This window comes from Cygnus atratus, chromosome 5 (assembly GCF_013377495.2).
Source record: "Cygnus atratus isolate AKBS03 ecotype Queensland, Australia chromosome 5, CAtr_DNAZoo_HiC_assembly, whole genome shotgun sequence".
Lineage (NCBI taxonomy): Eukaryota > Metazoa > Chordata > Aves > Anseriformes > Anatidae > Cygnus > Cygnus atratus.
Window position 1 is genome coordinate 11,857,757 of NC_066366.1, and position 24,527 is coordinate 11,882,283.

The 24,527-nt window shown below is 38.9% G+C and overlaps 1 protein-coding gene across 6 annotated transcripts in view; it reads left to right on the plus strand.

Annotated features, from left to right (window-relative positions):
• The window catches only part of MADD (MAP kinase activating death domain), a 67,839-nt gene that overhangs the window by 28,048 nt on the left and 15,264 nt on the right, over window positions 1–24,527 (plus strand). For 2 of the 6 annotated variants that reach the window (XM_035550191.2, XM_035550190.2), the window contains 15 exons: window positions 373–566; window positions 1,162–1,442; window positions 2,070–2,209; window positions 3,432–3,533; window positions 5,935–6,037; window positions 7,065–7,251; window positions 7,430–7,580; window positions 7,947–8,153; window positions 16,129–16,226; window positions 16,583–16,666; window positions 18,442–18,600; window positions 20,344–20,452; window positions 21,440–21,560; window positions 22,366–22,471; window positions 23,628–23,738. In XM_035550191.2, coding sequence (XP_035406084.1) covers window positions 373–566; window positions 1,162–1,442; window positions 2,070–2,209; window positions 3,432–3,533; window positions 5,935–6,037; window positions 7,065–7,251; window positions 7,430–7,580; window positions 7,947–8,153; window positions 16,129–16,226; window positions 16,583–16,666; window positions 18,442–18,600; window positions 20,344–20,452; window positions 21,440–21,560; window positions 22,366–22,471; window positions 23,628–23,738 — 2,153 coding nt within the window. Of the gene's footprint in view, window positions 1–372; window positions 567–1,137; window positions 1,443–2,069; window positions 2,210–3,431; window positions 3,534–5,414; window positions 5,475–5,934; window positions 6,038–7,064; window positions 7,252–7,429; window positions 7,581–7,946; window positions 8,154–16,128; window positions 16,227–16,582; window positions 16,667–18,441; window positions 18,601–20,343; window positions 20,453–21,007; window positions 21,071–21,439; window positions 21,561–22,365; window positions 22,472–23,627; window positions 23,739–24,527 lie in introns of all 6 variants that reach the window. The other 4 variants (XM_050711059.1, XM_035550188.2, XM_050711058.1 and 1 more) reach the window with 4 other exon arrangements.

The window sequence follows — 24,527 nt, forward strand, 5'->3', positions numbered from 1 at the left end:
AGCATAGAATATCCTGAGTTGGAAGGGACCCATAAGGATCATTGAGTCCAACTCCTGGCACCATACAGGTCTACCCAAAATTTTAGACCATGTGACTAAGTGCACAGTCCAAATGCTTCTTAAATTCCAACAGGCTTGGTGCAGTGACTACTTTCCTGGGGAGCCTTTTTTTTAGAAGTTTTTGAAATTTTGAAGTTAGTCCTGCTTTGAGTAGGGAGTTGGAATAGATGACCTCCAAAACCCCTTTACAGCCTAGCTTCTTATGTGATTCTGTATTGTACTGAGCAGTCCTCATCTGCCAGTGATCTTTATTTAGATGAGCAAAAGGCTGAGGAGGGCAGTGTTCTTTAATGCAAAATGATGTATTTACAGATGTTGACCCCCTGACACATGCAGCCCTTGGTGATGCTAGTGAAGTGGAATTTGATGATTTTCAAGAATACTCAGGGGATCTGGATGAACAGGCCATGGACAGTGAGAACTCCCAAGAGAACAACCAGCCTCGTTCAAGTTCCAGTACTACAGCCAGTAGCAGCCCCAGCACTGTCATCCATGGAGTGAATCATGTGTGTACTGAGACTAATTCAGCCCCAAGATTGGTGTATTAAGATATAAAGAAAGGCAGAATTCTTGTAGTTCATTCTGAGAAGGACGAAAGCTAGGTGGAGTTTACTGGTAGCTTCTTATACTGGGACAGATCATTCCTTTGCTTAGAAGCTCCCATGTATTGAAAAACACAATATTAACAGAGGGTGGTGGTCCAGGGTGTGACTGCAGGAATGTCTTTTAATCAGTATGGAAAAATCTAATGCATTGGAGGAACAGAGAATGGGGTGGGGAAACTCATGAATCTGTGGTTATTTGGGAAGTATGGGAGCTGATTCCATAACCACAAAGCAGGACAACAGAGAGATGTTAGCCGGAGCTAACACTTAACAGTAAGATCTGTTTTACAGGGGAGAAAGTCCCTAGAACGATGCACAAATACTGCAGTGTTTCTAAAATCCTAGGTCAGAGGGACTAATAGTGGGATTTGGGTGGGGAGCCAGGAACTGCAAGGACCCTACAGACTTCCCAGTTTGAAATAGCTGTTCTTGTCCCGCCCTTCAGTTGTAAGTAATACAAATTTTCAAACAGATCAATGATTTGACTGGTCCACAGGAGTCTGCAGATTCAGCGGAGATGGAAGAGAAGCTGGCTGCTGGATTTTCAAACCATCTCCCTTCCTTGCCACTGCAAACTAGCTTTCCCAAGATGAGCTTGGATCGTCGTGAGAGTGACAGCCCAGCTGTCAGCATGAGCTCCTCAGAAGGGGTGGTGAGGAAACGAGAGTATGACAATCCATACTTTGAGCCACAGTATGGTTTTCCTACAGAGGATGAAGATGATGAGCAGGAAGAAAGCTACACCCCAAGATTTAACCAGAATCTCAATGGAAGCAGGTGAGTCCTCCCCATTTCCTGCCCTTCTGCACAGCTCTGTTGGGGTTTCCCTCTGTTTCATGTAGTTTAACATTCATTCAAATGTCTTTTGCAGCTGAAATGTAGCATTGGTCACCTCTATTTTATGTTCCAATTCTGCAAACCATTCTGGTTCTGGTAAAGGCACTTGCTCAGTTCCCTCCCTTATTTGCTTTTATTTAAGTTGTAGGAGCTAACAGAATTACCAATTTTTCCTAGAAACATTCTAGTATATCACCTACTGATTCCTGGAAACCTTTGAGGGAATTTGGTTGTGAAGCTTTGTATTTTGCAGTGAAATGTGAGGGGCTTTGTTCGTACTGTGTTTGACATTGGGTTTTCTTGTTGTTGCTCTCAAAGCACAACTTTTTCACCCACAAATCCACCAATGTAGTTTTGCCAACAAATTTTCAACATGTCCTGAAAGGTAATGAAAGCTTGAATGCAAAGATGCTTCCCCCACTTTTTTCTTCCTTTTTTTTTTTCCCCACAAGGTAAAGGTAGTGTGGTAAAAACAGAGAAGGAACAAGACCAGCATTGACCTCTCACAATTCTACAAGGTTTTGGTTGGAGAAAAAGCTAATAGCATTTGTGTTTATTTCTTCCAAGGTCTCAGAAGTTACTCCGTCCAAACAGTTTAAAACTGGCTAATGATTCTGATGCAGATTCGGACTCCAGGGCCAGCTCCCCAAACTCTACTGTCTCTAACAACAGCAGTGAAGGTTTTGGGGGCATCATGTCTTTTGCAAGTATGTACTAATGCATTCATTAAACTGCTATTATTTATTAGAGTTTACAGGGAGGTGGAATAGAGGGATGACTAGTCAAGAGGATAACTTGGTTGTCAAATTGTTAGCAGGACTTCAGAAGCCGTGCTGGGAGTCATAGGAACTTTTTTACTTACGTTGCTGATAACTACTGCGTTATATATTTTTCAGTAAGAAGGACTTTGGTTATGTCATTAGGCCGTTGAGTTATATGGCAGTTCAGGGCACAAATCAGAAATTGTCAGTTTCATTTAAACAAAAAAAAATGTGCAATTTTATGAAATTGATACAAAAGTCTTACCAGTAGTATGTCTTCCATGCTACCATGTCTTGTGTTTAGGTGCTAAATTAAATTCTTGACCATTTTCAATTGTATTTTAATAATAAAACCCACAGCTATGGAAAACTAATCTAAATTATTTTAATGTGTGAGAGAAAATATAGCCAGTTGAATCTTCAGCTGCTGTGGGGAGCAGGGCAAGAAGTTTGTATCAGTGGGGAAAGTATATTGGATGTTTCTGCTAAAAAGATTGTTACTAAGATAAGGCAAAAGAAAACAAAGCAAATTGAAATAGTACGCTGACATTTAAAATGAACTATTTGAGGTTTGCTATATGAGAATCTTAAACAGATGACAGTGCATTTTTGTATTCTTAATGCCATTAAAAATATGTTGGTGGTATGAAAAACTCTTGTTCTCTTCTCGTAAATTGAAAGCTTCTATTTTAAAGCAATCCTTTGTGTCAGACTTACAGAGTTGCATAAGGCTCTCTGCACAATTCTCACCTCAAGATTATGTATTTTAGAGATCTTTCATCGTCCTGTTTTCTCATGTGACCCCTGCCATTTATTTGCTCCCAAGAGGAGTATCAAACTAGAAGACACAGTTGATGTGAAGTTACCTCTGTAAGTGCAGGAAGATAAGTGTATATTGGTGGTACATTTAAGACTCAAAGGCACAATGACAGTGATTGTAACATGAGAGCTAAGAATTATGTTTTATACAATTCAGAATAATCTGATTACAGATGTGGGTGCATTGTAAATGAGATGATATGATGCTTGTAAGGTTTTTGGATAAAAAAAGTACTTCCATCATTATGGATCTTGAGTAAGAAGGTGAATTACAGGAAGCTGGATGTGTGCAATGAGTATTAGGCATTTAATTGTGTTTTTTGTTGTTGTTTTTTCCATTTCGTCATAGGCAGCTTGTATAGAAACCACAGCACAAGTTTCAGTCTGTCCAACTTAGCCCTACCAACCAAAGTTGGGAGAGACAAGAATACTCCCTTTCCCAGTCTGAAAGGTAACCATTTTTCCCTTTGCCTTACAGCCTTTACTATTCTTGTTACTGGGTGGTCTCAGGTCTTATCCCTAAAAGGAATTCTGGTGGTGAAGCCTTTTGATAGTTTGGGTTAGGAGCTGTCTTAGTTATCAGGACAATAATTTGTCTTGATATTTCTCAGTCAGACTTCTTCCCAACAACCGGACTGTGTTGGGATGGGAAAGTAGCTTGTCTACCCTGTGTTAATGGGTATGCTGTGAATGTCGGTTCTGTTTTGCGTTTTGTTTTGTATTATTTTTAAGTCGTTAGTGTATAGAATAGGAACAAAGAGATAGGTTCTACTCTTGTACTGCCACTGTCTTCATGATTAGCCTTAGCTAACTTGCTAGAGCAGCGCTGCTCCATTTGTAAGTGGGAATAATGCCTACCTCCCACGGAAACTTCTGTTTATATAGATTTCAAAAGTGTTTATGGTCCTTTCAATTCATTATATGGAAATTTTCCAATCAATCTCAAATTATAAACATGCTTCAGCTCATTGAGAGTAAAGATCCATCTCTAACTTAGGTGCACAATCTTCCAATTGGGACATCTCTTGTTAGATAACATGACTGAACAGGGACTAGAGAAATGACCCTCTTACATTCAAATTAGACAGCCTGGTCATCCTTGCACTGGATGTGCTAATAGTTGCTAAATCAGGGAAGGTTTCTTTTTTTTTCTAAATTTTTTGAGTTATTCTATCTGATTAGAAGTTGCTGCTTTTGTTTTAATATGTTGATTTTATTTATTTTTTTCCTCCTCATCATTTTCATCGGTAAAGATTACTTTAATCTGGAAGTGGGAAGGGATGTGGATGAAGGTTGGTATGATGTTTTGCTGACCTTTGACCTTGTAGAAACAAAGGCCAAAAGCTGTTTTTGTGTTTCTGCTTTGGACTTTGTTTTTGAGACAAGTAATCGTTCCCTGTGTGTAAAATGAGGAGGAACAGGACTGGTATGGTGAAAACACTAGCAGAGATTCTGCGCAGCTGTTTTTGACAACCTTTTACCAGTTGGTTACATTTTCATGTCCAATTGTACAGGATACAAAACATGCTTCATGTCAGGGTTATTTCCATGGGTAAACTTAACGATTAATTCCATACATTGGAAGAAAACAGTGATGGGGTTTGCCATTCCATGTTCGTGCTTTGTGCCTCATCTTCTGCACTTTGGTGTTCTTTTCTTGAAGATTGTAATTGTGCAGGGCCTTTAATGTTACTGTGCGCATACGAGGGTCTGATATTCATGGAGTAGCTCAGTCTGTTCTGTGCATGTGCAAGCGCGTGTGCGTGTGTGTTCGTGTTCATTTGTGTGTGCATGCTGGCTCATTGGGATTTCCAATGGGCACTTCTCTGTTTTTTAAATGTTTTTGTCTCTGTTGTACAGGTATAAAATTGCTGCGTTAACCCGTTCTTACCAAGTGTGTGTGGTACTCTGTGTTTGTAACTGTAATGGGAAATGATGCTGGGACTCCATCTCATTGCTGCTGTTTGATCACTCTCCATCCTCCTTTTTAGTTTTTAGTTCATGCACATCCATCTACATTGTTTTTCTTCAGTGATGCAGATGTTTTTGATAGTGCCCTTGAAATTCGATATGTGCAATAGTGTCCATGAAGACGCAGTACAGTGGTTCCACGATGCCAAATTTCAAGTCAAGCACTATCTGTTAGATTAATTATGCTGGCCCTTGTCTTGGGCTTTCAAGCATCCTTCCCGCTCTAGCATCATTTGGGTTTTGTTTTGAGGGAGGGCTGGGAAAAAGCTGGTAGTTTATTTATTTATTTATTTATTTTTATGCTGATGGTGGGGAGCATAGATATTGTAGTACACTACTAATTGTATATTTTGTGTCCCAGTATTTGGGTTAAATACTATAATGGAGATTATTACTGAAGCTGGCCCAGTAAGCAATGAAGGTGGGTTCCCTACAGCATGAGCTGTGCATGATGCAACAATTTCCAGCATTCCCTATGCCTGACTTTGGGCTCCCTTTCTCATTGGGTAACCAGTATCACCTAATCTATACTAGTCACCCCCGATGCATTATGCTTTTACATACAGTGACTAATCTGAAGATGGTTCTTGTTGTCCAACTGCATGCAGAGCAGCCAAACTTTTCCTGCCTTTCACCTCCTGCTCCCATTACCATCTTCTCTTTTTCTCTCCGCATTACTCCCATTACTGTTTTCTGCCGATGTGTGATGCTAGAATATGATATATGCTGCTGCTTTTTTGGAGTTTCCATTTTGTTTGAAGTTCGTTACTTGTAATCTGAATAGGTGTGTTAGCTGACCATAGTATTGCTTGTTACTGTGCTGGGAGCAGACTGTTTTCCTCCCACCCCCTTCTTCTCATCCTTTTTCCTCTCCTGTTTAGGAAACAGACGAGCCCTGGTAGATCAAAAATCTTCAGTCATTAAGCACAGCCCAACAGTGAAGAGAGAATCTCCATCGCCTCAGGGACGAAGTAGCAATTCCAGGTAATATTTTTAATTGTTTTTTGAGCATAAAGTGGTGTTAGTGGTGTCATACTTGTCAAACATTCCATTAGAGAAGGCTAGCTGTTGAAAGTAGCATAGTACTTCTCTATGGCCCCAAGCTTGCACACATTGAGAAGATTTGGTACAGATGGCCTTTCAGTTAATAGCACATATTTGTATTTTTCTGTCCTTCCAAATATTTCCTATTCCTGTCTGAGATCCAAAATAGGTCATGAAAGACCCTGCTTTAACACAGTATTTATTCTTTGCAGTCAAGTCTAATCTGAATAGGCTAGTCTAGCCAGCAGAAGTTTAGTGTGGAAGTTTAGCAGGGGATCAGCTGAGTCATGTGAAGCAGTTTGATAACATGAGTTCATGAGAAATCCTTTTTTCAAGCTTGGAAATGGACTTGGAATGTTGAAGTAAACATTTTCTGACCTGTGCTTTCTCCTCGCTTCTTGCATAGCAGCTGTATGTAGAGTGAAATTTACTTTGAGCTAATGGGATAGGAGACAACTAAGGACAAAAAGTGTGGTTCAGACTGGGGATACAGCAGGCTGCACAGGTGTTCCCTTTTTACCATTCCCTCCCCTGTGGCAAAATGAGCTGAAACAGTATGCATGCTAAGGCTGCAGCACTAGTGCTATGAATGCAAAGAAAGTCTACAGGGGGGACAGTGCAGTCATGGGAAGAATGTTGTGGCATAGAGACTTCCGATGGATTCTGAGGAGTGCTATGAAAGTGGACAGTAGAGTGGTAGATAGTGGGACTACAGAAAAAGCTGGTTACAGCTTGTTACAGGAAATAAGGGACAAACAAAAATGTTTGATGCTACACCCATAGATCGCAGCTTGGGCTGTGAGCAGTTGTTAGCAGCAAATCTAGCAAGATTTGAGGTTCTTTTCTTGTAAATTTAGTTTTGGAAATGCATCTGTGGGTTTGTCCTGGCCAGACCTCTCTAACCATGCAAGCCAAGATAAGCAGAGCGTTAACTCCTGCCTCCTTGTTTACTTTTTAAATCCATCAGTGAGAACCAGCAATTCCTGAAGGAGGTGGTACACAATGTTCTCGACGGGCAAGGTGTCGGCTGGCTGAACATGAAAAGAGTCCGTCGCCTGCTGGAGAGTGAGCAGCTCCGAGTCTTTGTACTAAGCAAGCTAAATCGCACGATCCAGTCAGAAGAAGATGCTCGGCAGGATGTCATACAGGATGTGGTCAGTGCTGAACTCAGCAGCGTCCTCATACCTAGTGAATGCTTAGGTTCAATTCATAGAAGATTTTTGTTATCAAATTACTTTCTACAGGCTGATATTACAGCAACTTCAGAATATTATGTTCTCAAATGACTTTCTTACTTCTGAAATATTGACACTAGTGGGATTTTCATTGCAGGAGATCAGCCGCAAAGTTTATAAAGGCATGCTGGACTTGCTGAAGTGTACTGTGTTGAGCCTGGAGCAGTCATATGCAAATGCTGGCCTGGGAGGCATGGCCAGTGTTTTTGGCCTTCTAGAAATAGCACATACTCACTATTACAACAAAGGTAAGAAAAGCGTTTGCTGCTTTACGCAGTGACTCTTTTATCACTATATGCTCTTGAAGCCTGGATTTCATATCATTGGGATATGAAATTTTCACTATAAGCTTAATCAGCTGTTGGATTTGTTTGTGCAGAATTGCAGAAGGTTCTTTACTGGAAACTTAATTTTAATTTAAGTATTCTCTTCTGAAGGTTTAGCTGTAATTCAAATCATGCAGTTTGATGCAGAAAAATAATCCAAACTGCCTTTGGGGACATATGATTAGATGAAGTCTCAGAGAATGATAAAAGAGGTCTGCTGCTTTCATTTCCTTTTCCCTTATGTTTTTTTTTTTTCTTTTGGCAACACTTTGTTCTTTCTCTCTAAAGAACCAGAAAAGAGAAAACGAAGTCCAACAGATGGATCTATCACTCCAGTTGGCAAGGATCCTGCATCATCTCCGAGAGTGGAGCTGAAACCTGCGATGCAGCTGCCAGTACCTCAGCTGATGTCAAAGGCACTGAGCCCTGCAGGCAAAGGGCCAAGGGAGTTTGACACAAGGAGTCTAAAGGAAGAAAATTTTATTGCTTCCATTGGTGTGTATTGAGGTGTATTTGAAGTGTGGGAGGGGCTTCTGTTTTGGCGTTAGGTTCTATTTGCATCGTCTCCATTTTAACACAATACATTTGCTGCTGTAACATGCCTCATTTACACCTTGGATCCCAAGGAACAATCATAAGTGTTTTCACTTGCTCTTGGTTAAACTGTCCAGGGCAGTTTTCTCCGAGAAGCTTTCTAATCTTATTTTTTTCTGAATATCATTACACTTCAGTCAGCTTTCATTTTTGCTGTGATTGATGTTTTCAAGTAACAGGAAATGTCAAAAGAGAAACAGGGCCAGCAGGACTTTGGAAAGGGCAACCATGGAAGGGACTACATGAAACAAACATTTTTTTAATCATTGCTTACTACATCTGGGTTATCTAGATTGTATCTTGATAGAAGTGGGACCCAAGGTCTGCTAACTCTTAATAATAAGAACTGCCAAAAGGTTTAAGTTGTGGTGTTATAGTTTCAGTAAGCAATACTGATGGATATTCCTTCTATGCAACAGCAAATAGAATTCATGTCCTTCTTTACAGTATCTGCTAGGCTGGTCTTTAGAAATTTTCCCATTCTTATTTCATAGCTGGAATGGTTTTTGTCCATGTCTGGGAAAAAAGACAAACATTAGATTGTTTTACCTTAAAAGGGCTTTATAGATTAAAAAAGAAAAAAGATTTAGGTTGGATCCAACCTGCTGTGGATTGTTAGCAAGACAGATGTACCATCAGCATATGAGGAAAATATTTCATCAGCTCCAAAAATATGCCGTGTTAAGTTTCAGCTATTGCTTCTTATGGCCTGTTTGAAAGAACTTTTTAATTAAATCATTGTTTGAAAGATTAATCTTCTGAAAGCAGTGTGCTGCTGTGAGGCTGTACCTCCGGTATGTGGCATAAAGCAATGGGAATGTGTGTACTGGGTAGTTACGTGGCAGAAAGGATGCAGACGTTCTTATACTGACTGCAGGCTGCAGTCAGTAGTAATAGCTGCAAGCTGAGTGGTGTTAAGTCCTTCTGAGCTGATAGCAATCACCTCTGATTTTCTTTGCTTTCTTGTTTCAAGAGGTAATCTGTGGAGGTAAATGCTCAGAAGCTGATCTTACATTCTATTTGGAAATCTCCTAAGGAGCTAAAAGATTCACATTTCCAGCATTTCAGTTTAGCTTGCTTTGGGGTACTTAACTGTTTTTCTTTTCTGTAGAAGAGAAGAAAGGAGGTATGCTGCTGACAGAACTAAGAATAAAACTAGTTCAGCATTCTTTTCAAGAATGAAGAGAGATTTTGTATTGGATAGTTCAGACTGCTCCTTTCCCCCAGATGAAATTAAAACCCCATAGAAATGTATATCTTAGGGACCAGACAGTCTGTGTTTGTGAAGCATCATAAGAAAATCATAATCATTTGCAAAAGAAATACTGCTTAGTATCACAGAATATCCTGAGTAGGAAGGGACCCACAAGGATCATTTAGTCCAACTCCTGGGTCTGCACAGGACCACCCCAAAATCAGACTGTATGTCAGAGAACATTGTCCAAATGCTTCTTGAATTCCGGCAGGCTCAGTGCTGTGACCACTGTCCTGGGTAGGCTGTTCCTATGCCTGACCACCCTCAGTGAAAAACCTTTTCTTAACATCCAGTCTGAACCTCCCCTGTTGCAGCTTCATGCTGTACTTAGTATGTTCTGCTAACTACTGTTGCTAGAATATTAGCCTTAAGGAATTCAGTCTTCAGGAACAGGCAACAGGTTAGTTCTTTATGGTGGTCCTGATGCTCCGATGATTTCCACTTGTCTTCTGTGGAATTAAGTTACAAGAAAGATATGGTTTCACCAAATCTGGTCAAAGTTCAAAAGACTCTCCTATTTTTTCTGAAGCCTTCTTGTCTAACTGGTTTATTCTGTCACCAAGAACCATGAAATGGTATGCAAGTCAATCTTTGTTTTTATAACAATGCCTTAGTGTCCTTGTTCATCTGACTCTTGGGATCTGGAAGTAAAGGGAATTCTTCTTGTGTTGCAGGAAGATCATTTAAAGTTGCTTGGCTGTTACACTTTTTGTTTGTTTATGGAAGCTTTCATATAAGATAATGCTTTGGATATTCAGGAGCAGAGTTAGTCATGGCTAGACTGAATTCCTTCTGGAGTGAAATGTGGGCTTTCCTATGTCAGACTAACTTCTTTAGGGAAGAAGCATTTGGTAAACATTTACATGTTGCTGAAATAACGAAGTATTTTTAAGAAACTCGATTTAAACTTGGGGAAAAAATGTTTTTTGTTTTTTTTAAGTGAAGATGAGATGACATTGGAACAGGTTGCCCAGAGAGGTTGTGGGTTCTCTGTCTACGTAGATATTCAAAACCTGACTGGGATGTGGTCCTGAGCAGCCTGCTCATATGAAACCTGCTTTGAGTGGGGAGGTTCAACTACATGATCTCCAGAGGTCCCTTCCAACCTAAGCAATTCATTGATTCAATGAAATTTGGAAGGTACTTACAGCCTCAGGTTGCAGATATGTAAATAAAAATCTCAGTGAACTTGTTGGTGTTCTATGGACAAAATACAAATTGGGCTGCTACCCTTTTGACCAAGTCTGAAAGAGGAAATAACAATGTAAGTAATCAACATGAGGGAGTAAAATCTTGTAGAACGTTGTGTGCAATAGCCATGCATGCAGTATGTATTAATGTGGTAATTAAACTGGATCTCTGGGATTGAGAGGTACAATAGCTGAATGTTTGTGGTTTTCTTGTACTAGAGGAACCACGGTCAGGAGCTTCGCCACATTTTCAGAAGTTTAGGATGGATGTGTTCCTGCTTGAGCTCCTTTTCTTGTTCATCTTTCAGAAAGTTGTTGGCCACTTGTGTACATCTGAAGTATGTAAGATACTTCCTTATAACAGGGAAGGCTGTTTGTATGCAATATCCTTATTTCTAAGGTGAACAGTGACAACAGTGACAGATTTTTTTTTTTTATTGCTTAGCTGGGAAATTTGTTGTGAAGACAATGCTTCTATTCCTTCTTTCCAAAAAGCTCATCAGTTATTTGCTTGCTTCCAAGGTCCTTGTCTTCTAGGGTCCTTGGCCCTAATGTTGTGTTGACCTTTTTATTTGGATACTGGTGGCCTTAAAATTGATAGCTAATAGTTTCCAACCTTATGTCAGTCGTTTGTTTGGTTTTACTGCATAGTTGTAGTAAATCTTGATGAAAATTTCAATATTTACTGAAGTCTCCATTACTACTTTTTAAATAACTGTTTAATGCTTGCAGATCACTTTATATTGACAGTTTTTTGAAACAGAAAAGATTGCACTATCTACGTTGTTTGCATCAAATCCTTTCTGGACCTGCTGTCCAGATTGTTCTTTTCCTCTTTTACAGAGAAGATGAGAGTAAAATCTAGGCTGTTTTTAATGTGCTAGGGTATACTATAGACTCTCAGATGTTCCTATGGCATAGATTAAACTTGAGTAACTGTAATGATCAATTAACAGGTACATCAACTAAAAGTCATTTAATGACAGGTATTGTAACTTTCAGCCTGCTGGTTTTTAGTATAGAACCATATAGGCTGAGAATTCAAGAGCCTTTTGACAAATTGATTTGGTACGACTTCTGAATAGATTGTTATATGTCAGTGTGTGGTCAGCTAGATAGGCCTGCAGGATGCTGTTTGGATCTGTAGGCAGTTTTATCTTTTTAATCCATGTGCTTATGAAAGTTGAAGGAATATCCATAAATCATGAAGCAGATTTAGAAATCAGTTGACCAACAGCCATCTTTCTAGTTCTTCTCCATTGCTAAAATTTTCTTGCTCCTGATACATTTAATGATAATAGTTTGGAGCCTTTCTCCACAGCTGTAAAACAGTCCATTTTTTATTATTTTTAGTAGATACTTTGCTTAACAGATTTTTTTTTTTTAGAGCCTGTCTTTAATTTCTGCCATCTGTAGGACGGGATGGGTTCCTGACACACTTTCAGTGGCCCTTTAGTTCCTCAGGAATTTTCCTTGAAGAGCAATAGAAGAACATCATGCTGCTTTTTCCTTTCTTTTGCCTTAGAGAAGTGAGAAGTGACTTTGAGAAGTGAGAATGCTAGAAATGTGCAAGTGTCTCATCAATAATTCTTCTCAGGGCTAAGCTTCAAATGAAGAAAGTGCATACAGACTCCAGATACTTTTTTTCCTTTTTCTCTGCATTTTATCTTCTTACAGAATCCCCTAGCTTGGAGTGTCGTGACCTAAGTAAGCTTTTCTTCTCTCTTTTCCCTTCTTCATACCCTGATAGGAACAAATGGATGAAAAGAAGCTCATTTTTTTGTGTGTAGGGACTAGTTGATAAGGCAGAGCCAAGCATTTATTGAGAATGCCATTAGGTCAAAAGTAACTTGTAAACTTTGTGATAATTTTCAAAAGATTATTTTGGTTAAATATTGTGTTAACCTACAGTTTAGGTTATCTTATAATTGCTGCTGCTATTTTTGTGCCTTTCCTTTCAATGATACAAACTAGAAACATGAAAACATTTATGTTAATCAGAGCTATTGTGATGCACATATTTTGGAGGATGAAATATCTGACAGTCTTAAAGGCCTTTTTCAGGAATGGTGATGAATTGCATTGTATGTGTTCGTAATAGCTGTTTTTTGCTTAGTTGGTTAACTGTATGAAGTCATCTCTAACGTGAATTCTGTAAATGAGAGATGATACAGTGCTCAAATCCTAACTTTGATTTCTTCTAAATTATGTTAACTAACTCTTCACTCAGTAGTTGTCATAAATTTCTATTTTTTTTTTATATGAAGGGGGTGGGTTTTTTGTTTCATTTTTTTCCCCATTTTCACCTGTCTGACTAGCCGCTGACTCTTTCTCTTTCTCTCCTGCTTTCAATGCATCTTGGGTAGAATTGTGGAACAAGCACCAGGAAGTGAAAAAGCAAAAATCTTTGGAAAAAACGAGTAAGGAACTGATAAAACATAGAAAACTGATTTTCCCAGCCTCCCCATAACTGCCAACTCCCCAGGTGCAGAGTGAGCTCGCATCTATGGCACATAGGTTTTTATGCCCATAAGAACAAAGGTTTATCAGGAAATCCTGTTTCATAGAGGAGTCCAAACAGATCAGTTTGCCCTGGGGAAATTGTGTTCAAATGTCTCTCGTCTTTTTTATTTCTTTCTTTGTTTTTTTCTTCCCCTGAATGTTACCTTCTACAAAGAAGGAGAAGCAGATATTCTGCATCGTCACTATATCAGATATAGATAGATAGAATTTTAAGGTGTTCCATCTCCTTTCTTACAAGTTAAAGACCACTTTTGCTTAACCACTTTTTGCTTAAGTCTTTGACATGAATATATAGGTTGAATGTTACTGGAATGAAAAAGTCTATGTTCTTTCAAGTCTTGGGATGGCAAACGTTGTTACCTGGCATTCAACCATGAACAGTTTCTGACCACAGTCAGTGTGCAACAAAAAGCACTTCAGAGGGGGAGAGAGAAGGTGGATGTGAAAAATTGTATTTAGTGAAGGCTGTCAGAGAGCAGCCTCATAATAAGGAATCAACCAGATTTTGTTTTTTATATCCGATATTAAGGGAGGAGTGAAATGATCTGAGCCTGTTTGCAGAGTCTAAATAGAAGTCTAAATTGACACAAGTCTTAACATCTGTTGAAATATGCATATGTGTTATCTGCGGTTGTAGTACCAGGTTTTTCTGGTTTGGTTATCACTGTTATAAATAGGGACATATGACATAAGGACAACGGGTCGTTTATAATAACCATGATGTAGTAGGTGTTTCCTAACCATGACTGTAATTTCTACTTTGCAGACCCAATGCCCCTTTTATAGACTGAAGTTTGGGGAGAACTAACAGTTAAGATGAACAGGTGATAATTCCTGCCATTCTGGCTAGGCCTGGATTTGGTACCTTACTTTCAGGCTCCCCATTTAAATACTTCAGTTAAGTGCATGGAGCATCTGAAGAAAGTGGGGGTACCTCTGCAGTACAGCAAACTGCATTTAAGATCTGAGTTGCTTTCTGCTGAGGTGGGAGAGTGTGTGACAGACACACAGCACGTGCACGCACCTACTCTCCCAAACTGGGCCTTTCAGTTAGGTGCCTGCATTGGAGGAATTTTTTTTAAAATGTCTAATGGATGTACAACTCTATAAACAAGGGGAGGGGAGGTTTCTAAGTGCCTGTAAAGTGACACTTACAACAATATGATTGTGGTTATTGTACTTCTTAAACTCAGTTACCATTATTGCTCACAATTGTCAAACACCTAAACTGCATCAGTCAGCTTCACTTGTGTTAAAAATCAAACTGCTAGAAATATATCTGAATGGTGCTGGGACAGGGAACTCTTTAAATTGCTTAAAGCGTGCAACTGAAGTTTAGTATTCTTGCTGTACTAATGAGATACAAAAGTTTTTGCTGCAGCATTATTCAGGACTAGAAAAAGTGGCTGTTAGAAGTGAGCAATATATATTTCAGTGGAAAATAAGATTACAAATTTTATAAAGGATATTTTTAGTTTTCATAACTTTGTTTATACTTTGACATTAGTCTGACAATTTGACTTACAGTAACTAGGGCATATGGTTCTATAGGCAGACTACTATAATAAATGAGGAATTTACTTTCTGTAAAACATTTCACATGGAAAATTTGTGGTTGAGTAGGAAGCTAGTATGGTCTGCACAGCCCGCCTATGGCTTTGCTATTCATGAGTTTACATACCATCTCAAGCTCACTCCCACAAATCTTTGTATATTATCCTTCTCTCTCTCTCTCCCTCTCTCGCCTCCCTTCCCTTTTTCTTTCCTTTTCGCTGTCTTGCCCTCTCTAATATTACATATAATACAAACATGTTCATAATTCCCAGGTTGTTGTGATTAGCGGTTATAAGAGATTGTGGCATTGTTTGCTTAGAGATACTGGATAGAGTCATGGGTATCTAATACAACTATTCCAGCTGCGGATCATGTCTTCCTGTTACTGAATAGTTGGCAGATATGGATATGGCAGAAGTGTTGCATTCAGTCTCTTCCCCTTTCTGAGAGTAGTGATAATCTGTGTACAGTCTATAACGCATTCTTTTCCTGCCTCATTACTTACTTCATGCAGTGCTTATCCAAATTTCTTTTCAGGCTCTACCTGTCCATCATTCTCTTTTCCTTCTGCCATCCCATCAGAGGACAATAGATGATATGATTCTAGAACTGCATGGGAAGTTGAACATAAAGTTTTTTCTCTTTTTTTTTTTTTTTCTTTTCTTTTAAATTGAGCAGGTTAACAAATGCATGACTTAAGGCTTGCTGTTTCCTTCTCTCACTACTGACCTGTGTGATTGCCAACTCTGGAGAGCCATTTGTTATATAATTGGCAAATGTTACGAAGTACAACATCATACCAGCTTCTTCCTTGATACTCTTACTAGTGTAACACCGATTATCACTATGTTCTTGTAGAGTGTTGCCTGATTACTAATGAGATAGTTGCTGTGGGCAACCTCAGTCCAACAAATGCACTCTAAGACATTGAGCAAATTAGCTGTTTTAAAAAGGATAATAACTCCAAGCAATTAGGTATCCCTTATTTTTACCAGGAGTAAAGGAAGTGGCTTCCTAGAGTTGAATGGCAACTGCTCTGCATGTGTTACTGTAACTGGAAGCTTACTTGACCTTTGTCTGTCCTCTTTTCTCTATTGAATGGCTAACAAAGGTACTGTTTAGTGATAGTCACTGTTGGGCTATGCCTTTTGAATACTTGAAATTCAAACTAACATTTGAAGAATGGCAGATGTGTCCTGCTGGCCTTGTTGTTTACAGTACCAAGGAATAAAAAACAAGGAACAAGAAAGCAAGTTTGTTTTCTTGGTACTGTTCCTGCTTTCAGTCTGTCATCTGCCTTCTGATGTACTGTTTTTTCTTGATACAATAATGGTTTATTTTTCCCTTTGCTCAGGGCCAGAAGGTGTGAAACATTTTGATTTGGGAGAAACAGATGAGAAAAAGTCCCAGATCAGTGCAGACAGTGGCCTCAGTTTGGCCTCAGGTTCTCAGGTTAGTTGCTCCTACGCTTGCTTTATTTATGTGGTAAGATGGAAGATTCTTCTATTGGCTGCTTAACTGTGGGAAAACTTCTAGATTTTGAGAATACTTGATAGGCTCATCTAGTAATTCCCTCCCCTTCCCCCCCCGCTTCCTTTAGGGTACTGGTCTTTGCTAGCTCCTCAATTGTAGGACCTCAAGGCCTTTCTGACTTGCAGTCAGTAGTATTTATTTGGTTGGCTTCATGAACCAATGAAGTATAAGGCATGTGATTTAAGATCCCAAGGGAATGGGAAGTGGGGTTCTCATGATGATAAAAACTAAACTGATGTGACTTTGCTTCCTGTCCTCTGTATGTTTGATTGCAGAAGAGTGATTTCGACTCTCTTCCCAGTGGAGGACCAGCAGTTATGGTCCGAAGTACCAGCCAGGATTCTGAAGTTAGCACAGTGGTAGGATATGTCCAAAGTGAAAACTTAATGTAATTCATTTCCTGGTAAAGCGGGGTAGGGCATTTCATGCCTACATTTTGTGTACAGTATGACTGCATACTATCTCACATCCATAATAGTGTGCCTATGATGTGTTCTCTCTCCAGAGCCTCTGATTGTGTGGCAAGCATGTGTGTCTGCCAGAATATACATACCATTTTATTAGCAGATTGTATTCATCATATATGATGCTTGTTGCTGGTACATATTCCGACGTATTGGTGTATTTGTGGAACTGGTGGCTTGCAATCCTTTTATAAATATGGCTTAGTTGTGTATAAACCCTCTGTAAAGGAATGTAGCCTGAGAGCAAAAAATGCAGGTGGTTTGATGCATTAAAAGCAAGAAAAAACCTCTGGAAAAAAATCAAAAACCTTTAAGTGTTTGAACCATATGAAAATGTCTGCTTGCTTCCAGTACAGCTATCAGCTGTGCTGTACACTTGCTGTACCATCTGGCAGGGGTAGAGTTAGGAAAGCCAAGAGAGACCTGACGTTGAATCTGGAAAGGAACGTGAATGGCCAAAATAAAGGATCCTCCAAGTACATAAACAGCAAAGAGGAAGACTAAGGAAAATGCGAGTCTGCTGTTGAATCGGGTGGGAGAACTGGTGACAAATGAAAAAGGTAGAGGTACACAGTGCCTTCTTTACCTCAGTCTTTACTGGTAAAACTGACCGTCAGGAATTCCAGGCCCATGGGGTCAGAGGAAAAGTCTGGAGCAAGGAGGATTTACTGTTGGTGGAGGAGGACCAGGCTAGAGAGCACTCCAACAAACTGGATTGGCATAAGACCATGTGGTCTAATGGGTTGCAGCTACGAGTGTTGAAGGAGCTGGCTGATACTGCTGCAAGGCCACACTTGATTGTCTCTGAGCAGTTATGGTGATTGAGAGAGGTTCCTGAAGACCGGAAGAGAGCAAAGAGAGAAGTTGATGGAGAAAATTCTCCTGTAAAGCATTTCCAAATACATGAAAGACAAAAAAGTGATTGGGAGTATTCAATGTGGATTTACAAAGGGGCAATCACATTTAACCAAGTTGATAACTTTAGACAATGAGATGACTTAGCTTGTGTATGAGAGGAGTGGATACGCTTACTACAACTTCAGTAAAGCCCTTGACACCATTTTCCATATCACAGACAAGCTGAGAGAATTGGGACTCTTCAGCCTGGAGAAGAGGAGGCTCAAGGGGAATCTTACTGATGTGTATAAATACCATATAGGAGGAAATGAAGATAAGGGAGCCAGACTCTTCTCAGTAGTAGTACCTGCTGTCAGGACAAGAAGCAATCAACACAAAAGTCAAAGCACAGAAAATTCCATCTGAACACAAGAAGACATTTATTTTATTTTCAGGGCAGTCAAACACTGGAACAGCATGTCCAAAGAGGATATAGAATTGCTGTGTGTGGAAATTTTCACAACTTGTTTGGACATGGTTCTCAACAACATACACTAGCTGACCCTGCTTGAGCAAGGGGGCTGGACTATAGAGAATCCTAACAGGTTGCTTCCAAACTAAACAGTTTTTGTGATTTTTCTGAAGGATGTGTTGAGTGTATCTTCATTTTTTACTGGGATTTTGCGCAAGAATAGTATCACTGAAAGAGAAGAGGCAAATGTGGCCTTCGGTTGTACAGCTTATTATTTTATGCCTTAAGAGGAAACATTTTATAACTTTTCTCTCCACAGTGTCTTGTCTACTGAAGATAACAGTTTTATTTTTCTCCACAGGTTAGTAACAGCTCTGGAGAGACATTAGGAGCCGACAGTGACTTGAGCAGCAATGCTGGTGATGGCCCAAGCATGGAAAATGGTGGCAATCTGACAGGATCCAGGGGCACTGTGTCAGACAGTGAAATTGAGACAAATTCTGCTACTAGCTCTATTTTTGTAAGGACGCTGCATACCTTCCTTTTTCTTTTAATTTTTGTACAGTAATCGTGTTCATGTTAGTGAATGTGTGAAAGAGGTTCTTTGATTCTGTTCTAAGGGTTAATCAACAATGATTTACAATAACAAGATATTAAAGAATTAATTACGTTTTGTATGGATCCGTGTACCTTTCTTCATACCCTGTGCTATATGTGGTTCTTTGAGAATAGTCAGTTCACATCTCACACCATGTTACAGGCTCTATAATATTTGATTCCACCCTCATTCAATATTACTCTCAACCCAACTGTCATTTAATTCCCCTTCAGAAACAAAACAGCTTCAAATGATACTGTTTTAATTTACTTAACTAAAAGGAACTGATCCCCTGCTTGTTAGGAGCAGCTCTTTGATACAAGGAAAATGATGACCCATCATCATAGGTTTAGCAGCTCTTCTGTTTTTTTTTTGTTTTGTTTTTGTTTTTTAAACAATACTTTAAAGCTATCTGAAGTGTAGTCATAACTTTTAAATATCCTCTGCTAACTGGAAGATATGTGTGTAGTAAAATTCAAGTAGTCTGTGAGCTCATTTTGTTTTTAAAGTCCTTGACTATTGGTATAACCTCTAATATAGATCTTTCCAAGAAAACAGTTATATACTTGGTTTGGTTGTCAAGCTGTCAGCCAAAAAAGAAAACAACGTACAATGACTAAAGATTGGTCTGACTGTGTTTGTTATTTTATAATCCTGGTTGAATTACAAAAGCCTTTACAGGGCATCTAATTCAAATTTTAAACCACACGCAAAATCATTGGGCTTCATTGCAGATTTCTTCTAAGAGCAAGAAGAAATTGCTCTTAGAAGATGTACATGTAAGATGTAACTATGTTATGTTTGTTTAGTTAGGTGTCTTGTCAGTTAATAAAGATTTAGACTTTGAAAAAGAACAAAAAAAAAAAACACTTCCAGTTTTCTGCATTTTTCTACTTGATTAATGAAACTAAATGGAATTTAAGACACCTCTGCAACAGGTTTAGAACAAAGAAGCCATGTGTATGTGATTTGTGATGAATGTTGGGTATTGCAACATAGTTTACCTGGTGGTAGAGAAATAAATGGGCAACTTTATTATTGCCATTTCTGCTGGCTGATAGTCCCAGCATACAGTTCTTCAGATCAGCTGGTATGTAATCATTTGCTAAGCATCAGTAAGTTGACTGATCCTTTACGAATGGCAAATGAGAGATAAATGTGTGAAGTCTGAATTGGAGATAAAACTCAGGTAACCTTATTCTGCTTGTGAATATTAATTTTCTGTGTTTATGCAAGAAGGTTGCATATTTTTTCCTGCATTTCTCATTATCTGTATAACGATAGTGGTATTCCACTATTTCCTGAAGAGTGGGAAATATTTACTGTTAGAGTTTGGGCAAACTTAGTGCATTAAGTGTGAAATGTGGAAGATAACAGAAGAGGTTTAACAGTTCTTTCCTTTGGTCTGGGATTTGTATTTTTTGTGTTTTGCCTCAGTTTTTCATCAGGGAAGATGTTTTGCTTTCTCTGTCTAGATTTCTCCTTTTTTTTCTTTTCTTTTTTTTTTTTAACAGAGTAATTTCTTTGTTTTATCAACATTTGTGGGAGAAGTGTTTACGAAATATAACTTGCAAACTCTGTCTGTTAAGTACAGCAGTGGACTGCAAGAAACACCCCTGCAGGTTGCAGAATTAAATTGTCTGACACCTCTTGTATCATTTTCAGGCAAAGTCTCATAACCTGAAGCAGAGCGTGAAGGATAACAAAGGCAGTACTCCAGGGAGAGTTCCAGAGGATGGAAACCAGCGTGTCTATCTCTATGAAGGACTTTTGGGTAAACTATTTTGGGGGAGGGAGGGCGAGGGGATCATTTAGACTGAAGTTCAGGGGGGGTCGTGTCTGGGTCAGACTGGAATTTATGCATTACCAGAGACCATTTTAACCACCTCCTGTTTGTCCATGCTGATAAAATAGGAGGGTGCCTCAGGGCATTCAGAGTAAAGCAAAGGATTTGCTGGGGAGATGGAATAAGAGATGGGTGACTGGAGTAGTTTGCATAAAATATAGCTTATCCCAGGCTCTTGTTGTTCTTGAATAAGAATTAGTTCTTTAAACTGCTGGAAGAAGGGGAGAAGGATCTTAGTTATGCACATAAGGCTGAAATGTATTGCTGAGCTTTTACAAAGGACCGTTCAGTTTAAGTCTTCAAATAGAGGGCTACTAAACTCATGGCTTTTGAACATGTCCATAAATTAGCAGTGTATTGGCTTTTTATGGTTTTTTTTTTTTTTTTAATGTATATCTGGACTTGCTGTTAATCAAGAGCTCTCTCTTCCTCTGTTTTTTCATCCTTTCCTTTTATTGTTCCTACCTGCATGGAATGGTGCAGGTAGGGATAAAGGATCTGTCTGGGACCAGTTAGAGGATGCTGCAATGGAAACCTTCTCTATGAGTAATAATCTCATCCTTCCACTTCTCTGTGTGTTTGCTGTGATCTGTGTTTGTGTAAGATATTCCTGTAGCTTTCAGGCAGTGTTAACAATATATGGAATAAAGCATTCTCCTTAAAGAACAGGGATAAGAGGTTCTTTAAGGTTTTCAAAAAAATATGCTGTGAATTAGAATGAGAGATGTCTTTTCTTCTACTTTACACTTTTCTTCAGTTGTGATATTGCTTGTGATTTAAAGTTTACTTTTTTATTTTAATTATGGATTTTTTTGTGTGTTGGCTTATAGTATTTTCAAGGTGCGGGAAGGAAAGAGAATTGATCTTAAAGTATTTGACTGGAATAAATGCCCAATTTTTGTATGCATTGCACAGGTAAAGAGCGCTCAACTTTGTGGGACCAGATGCAGTTCTGGGAAGATGCTTTTTTGGATGCTGTGATGTTAGAGAGAGAAGGAATGGGGATGGACCAGGGACCTCAGGAGATGATTGACAGGTAAAGTTCTCGGTAGACCTTTTTTCCTCCTCGTTATTTCACCTGGGGCTTAAGCAGTAAAAAGAATATAATTTAAGTTCTGTTGCAAATGCTATTGCCACTTTGTAAACCTTGTTACTGTCACTGACAATTCCAAAGTGAGGCTTTTGTCTCTGTGCTGGTCAGCATCTCCTGCTACTGAAATACTATCTTCAGGCTTGACTTGTTTCTCTTAATGCTCGTGGAGAGGTGACATTTCCAGGGAAATAGGTCATGTAATCATGATCACACTATGAATAGATGCAATAGGCTGGATCACTAATAAAGCAAAGGATTTATTTGAACAGATGACTGTATTCTGGAATAAAGATACCAGTGTGCGGGGTGCTAGTTTTTGGAAAAATAAACAGTTTGAAATCTATCTTATTAGAAAAAGAGAGGGCCTGCACACTTCTTTCATGAGTTAAATGCAGCTGCAAGGCAGAAGTAAAGCTCTAAAGGGACTAGCTCTTGTTTGAGTTGTATGTTCTTCTTCTAGCAGTTGTCATGAGGCTGCAGTTGTGGAAAAGAGAATATGGGTAAGTCCAGTAGACCACTGAGAACTTTACCACTGAGCATGTATTAGTTACTTGAACTAGATAATAATTAATGGCAATGTTTAAGGTGATCACAACAATTCAGTGGAAAATGCCCATTTGGCTTAGTGTTTTTGGAGGATTTATTTGCCATGCACTTTTTACAAATAGTGTTCTGTCCTCTGCCAGTGCTGTAGTGAGTTGGATGAAGAATGCCTGTGAGCCTGCTTCAGATCTAGCTCTTCTTGCAGGTATCTTTCCCTGGGAGAACATGATCGAAAGCGTTTGGAGGATGATGAGGACCGCTTGTTGGCGACACTGCTACATAATATGATTGCTTATATGCTTATGATAAAGGTAACTTTTTTTTAATATATCACTCCTCATATTTAAGCAGTATGTTTTGTTGGTGGTGTTTTGAAACCGTACATCTCTTTTCAGAGATCAGAACAGTGTAGTAAAAATAATAATATAAAACATCTGATCTTAATGAAAAAAATATTTCAGAACATGGAGATTCTTTGAGTTTCATTGTCTGAGTTTAAGTAGTCCTATATAATGAGTATGCATATACACTGCTATTTAAGATAGAAACTTTTTAGCCCTACCGGTACCTTTAAGTGGACATTCTTGCACTCAAGAGCATGAGTTCTAGATAGAGAGCATCATCTAATCAGATTCCCTTACAACTGCAAATTCCAGATCTTCTTAGGGAAGTCAGAGGTGAAAGGAGGATATGGGCGGGTTGCAAATATGCACATCAATATGCAACTCAACATATAATTTGCAATGACTTTTAAGCAACCTTTTTTTTCTCATTCAGTGGACCTTAATACTGTAGGTGGCTACTAATAATATCTTTCTTTTAGTTTGTGTTACTTCTTAGATAATGCAAATTCTCCATCAAAAGTCATTGGAAAATCAATCTTCTAAAATTTTTATCATGTTTGGAACCACCTGTAGTACATCATGTTACCAGGACAGTCCTGTAACTGTTTTGTGCAACAGCCTGACAGTTAGACTAGGTGTACGCAGGTGATAGTTTGAAAACTTTTTGTGGTGTAAATGAGGTGAGACCTCATTCTATAGTAATGAAAAGATAAGAATGTCTGATATTCAACCAGTGGAAGAAGTTATTTTATCTAAATTTTCGGGTGGGGAAGGAGATATTGATTTTTTCCTGATATAAATGGAATGTGAAGGTAAGTTTTAAGATGGCATTTGAGTGTATTTGGAATATCAGTAGTTGGAAGTGGGGGGTAATGGAATTTCTGCTTTGTTGTGCAAGAGTAGGCAGGAAATCTGCTTAGCACAGTACCACTTACACCACTTTTCCCAGTTGCTGGGCATATGCAACTTCCGCTGGTACTGCTGGGCTAAAGAGGACCTAGCATGGTTGAGCTGCAATGAGCAGTCTTAGCAATGGAAACAAAAATACGTTGAATTTGGGAGACGTGAGGAGTTGCCTGTGATTAGAGAAAAGTAAGTAACTGACTTTATATGTGCTTTCCAGGTGAATAAGAATGATATTAGGAAAAAGGTGCGTCGTCTAATGGGAAAATCACATATTGGATTGGTGCACAGCCAGCAAATAAATGATATTCTAGACAAGCTTGCCAGTCTGGTAGGTAATACAGTGATGAGTGATATATCTGTGGGAGTTCCAGCAGAAGGGGAAAAAAATACCTCAAAGTTCTTCTGTAAATGCTCTGCGATACTAAGATAAACGTATTAAAACCAAACTGGATTATTAAAAACTGCCTTTACAAGTACAGCATAAAGACTATGATTATATGACCCTATTTATAATTTTATATGCAGTAATCAAACAAAACTGTGATATAAATATGTATAAACATGAGATTTCAGTACTAGAGATCTGTGCAACCCTGATGTTTTCTTAATATCACTTTTATTGAGGGGAACCTTTGTTCTCACTAAAACTGTAGCAAGTGTTTAGTTTTCCATGGGTCACCAGGTTGTAAGGTTTGTCTGGATCAGTTTTTATTCAAAACTATTCACGTTGTCAGCTACAATGCAGAGTAAACCTTGCATTCTGTGTTGCTCATTAAGAATATAGGCTAACAGTTAAGTTAATAAAACTAGAGAGCTTTGAACACAGCTTTCACCAGGGCAGATGCACAATAAGCCTTCTGAGAGCTAATTTTCCAGACCACTTCTACAACTGGAACTTTTTTCTTTTTTTTTGCACAGAAAGGATGTGAAATTCTCTTATAGTTAATTGGAGGAAGAAGCAGACCATTTTACTGCAATATTAACAGTAATTGGCACCTGAACAACACACTAGCACATACTGAGTGTGGTAGTAGCAGCTTGAAGGTTGTTCTGTGCTGTGATAACTCTCGTAGTCGCTTTTTTTGAAATTGAATTTAGTGCAGTATCTTGCCTAAGG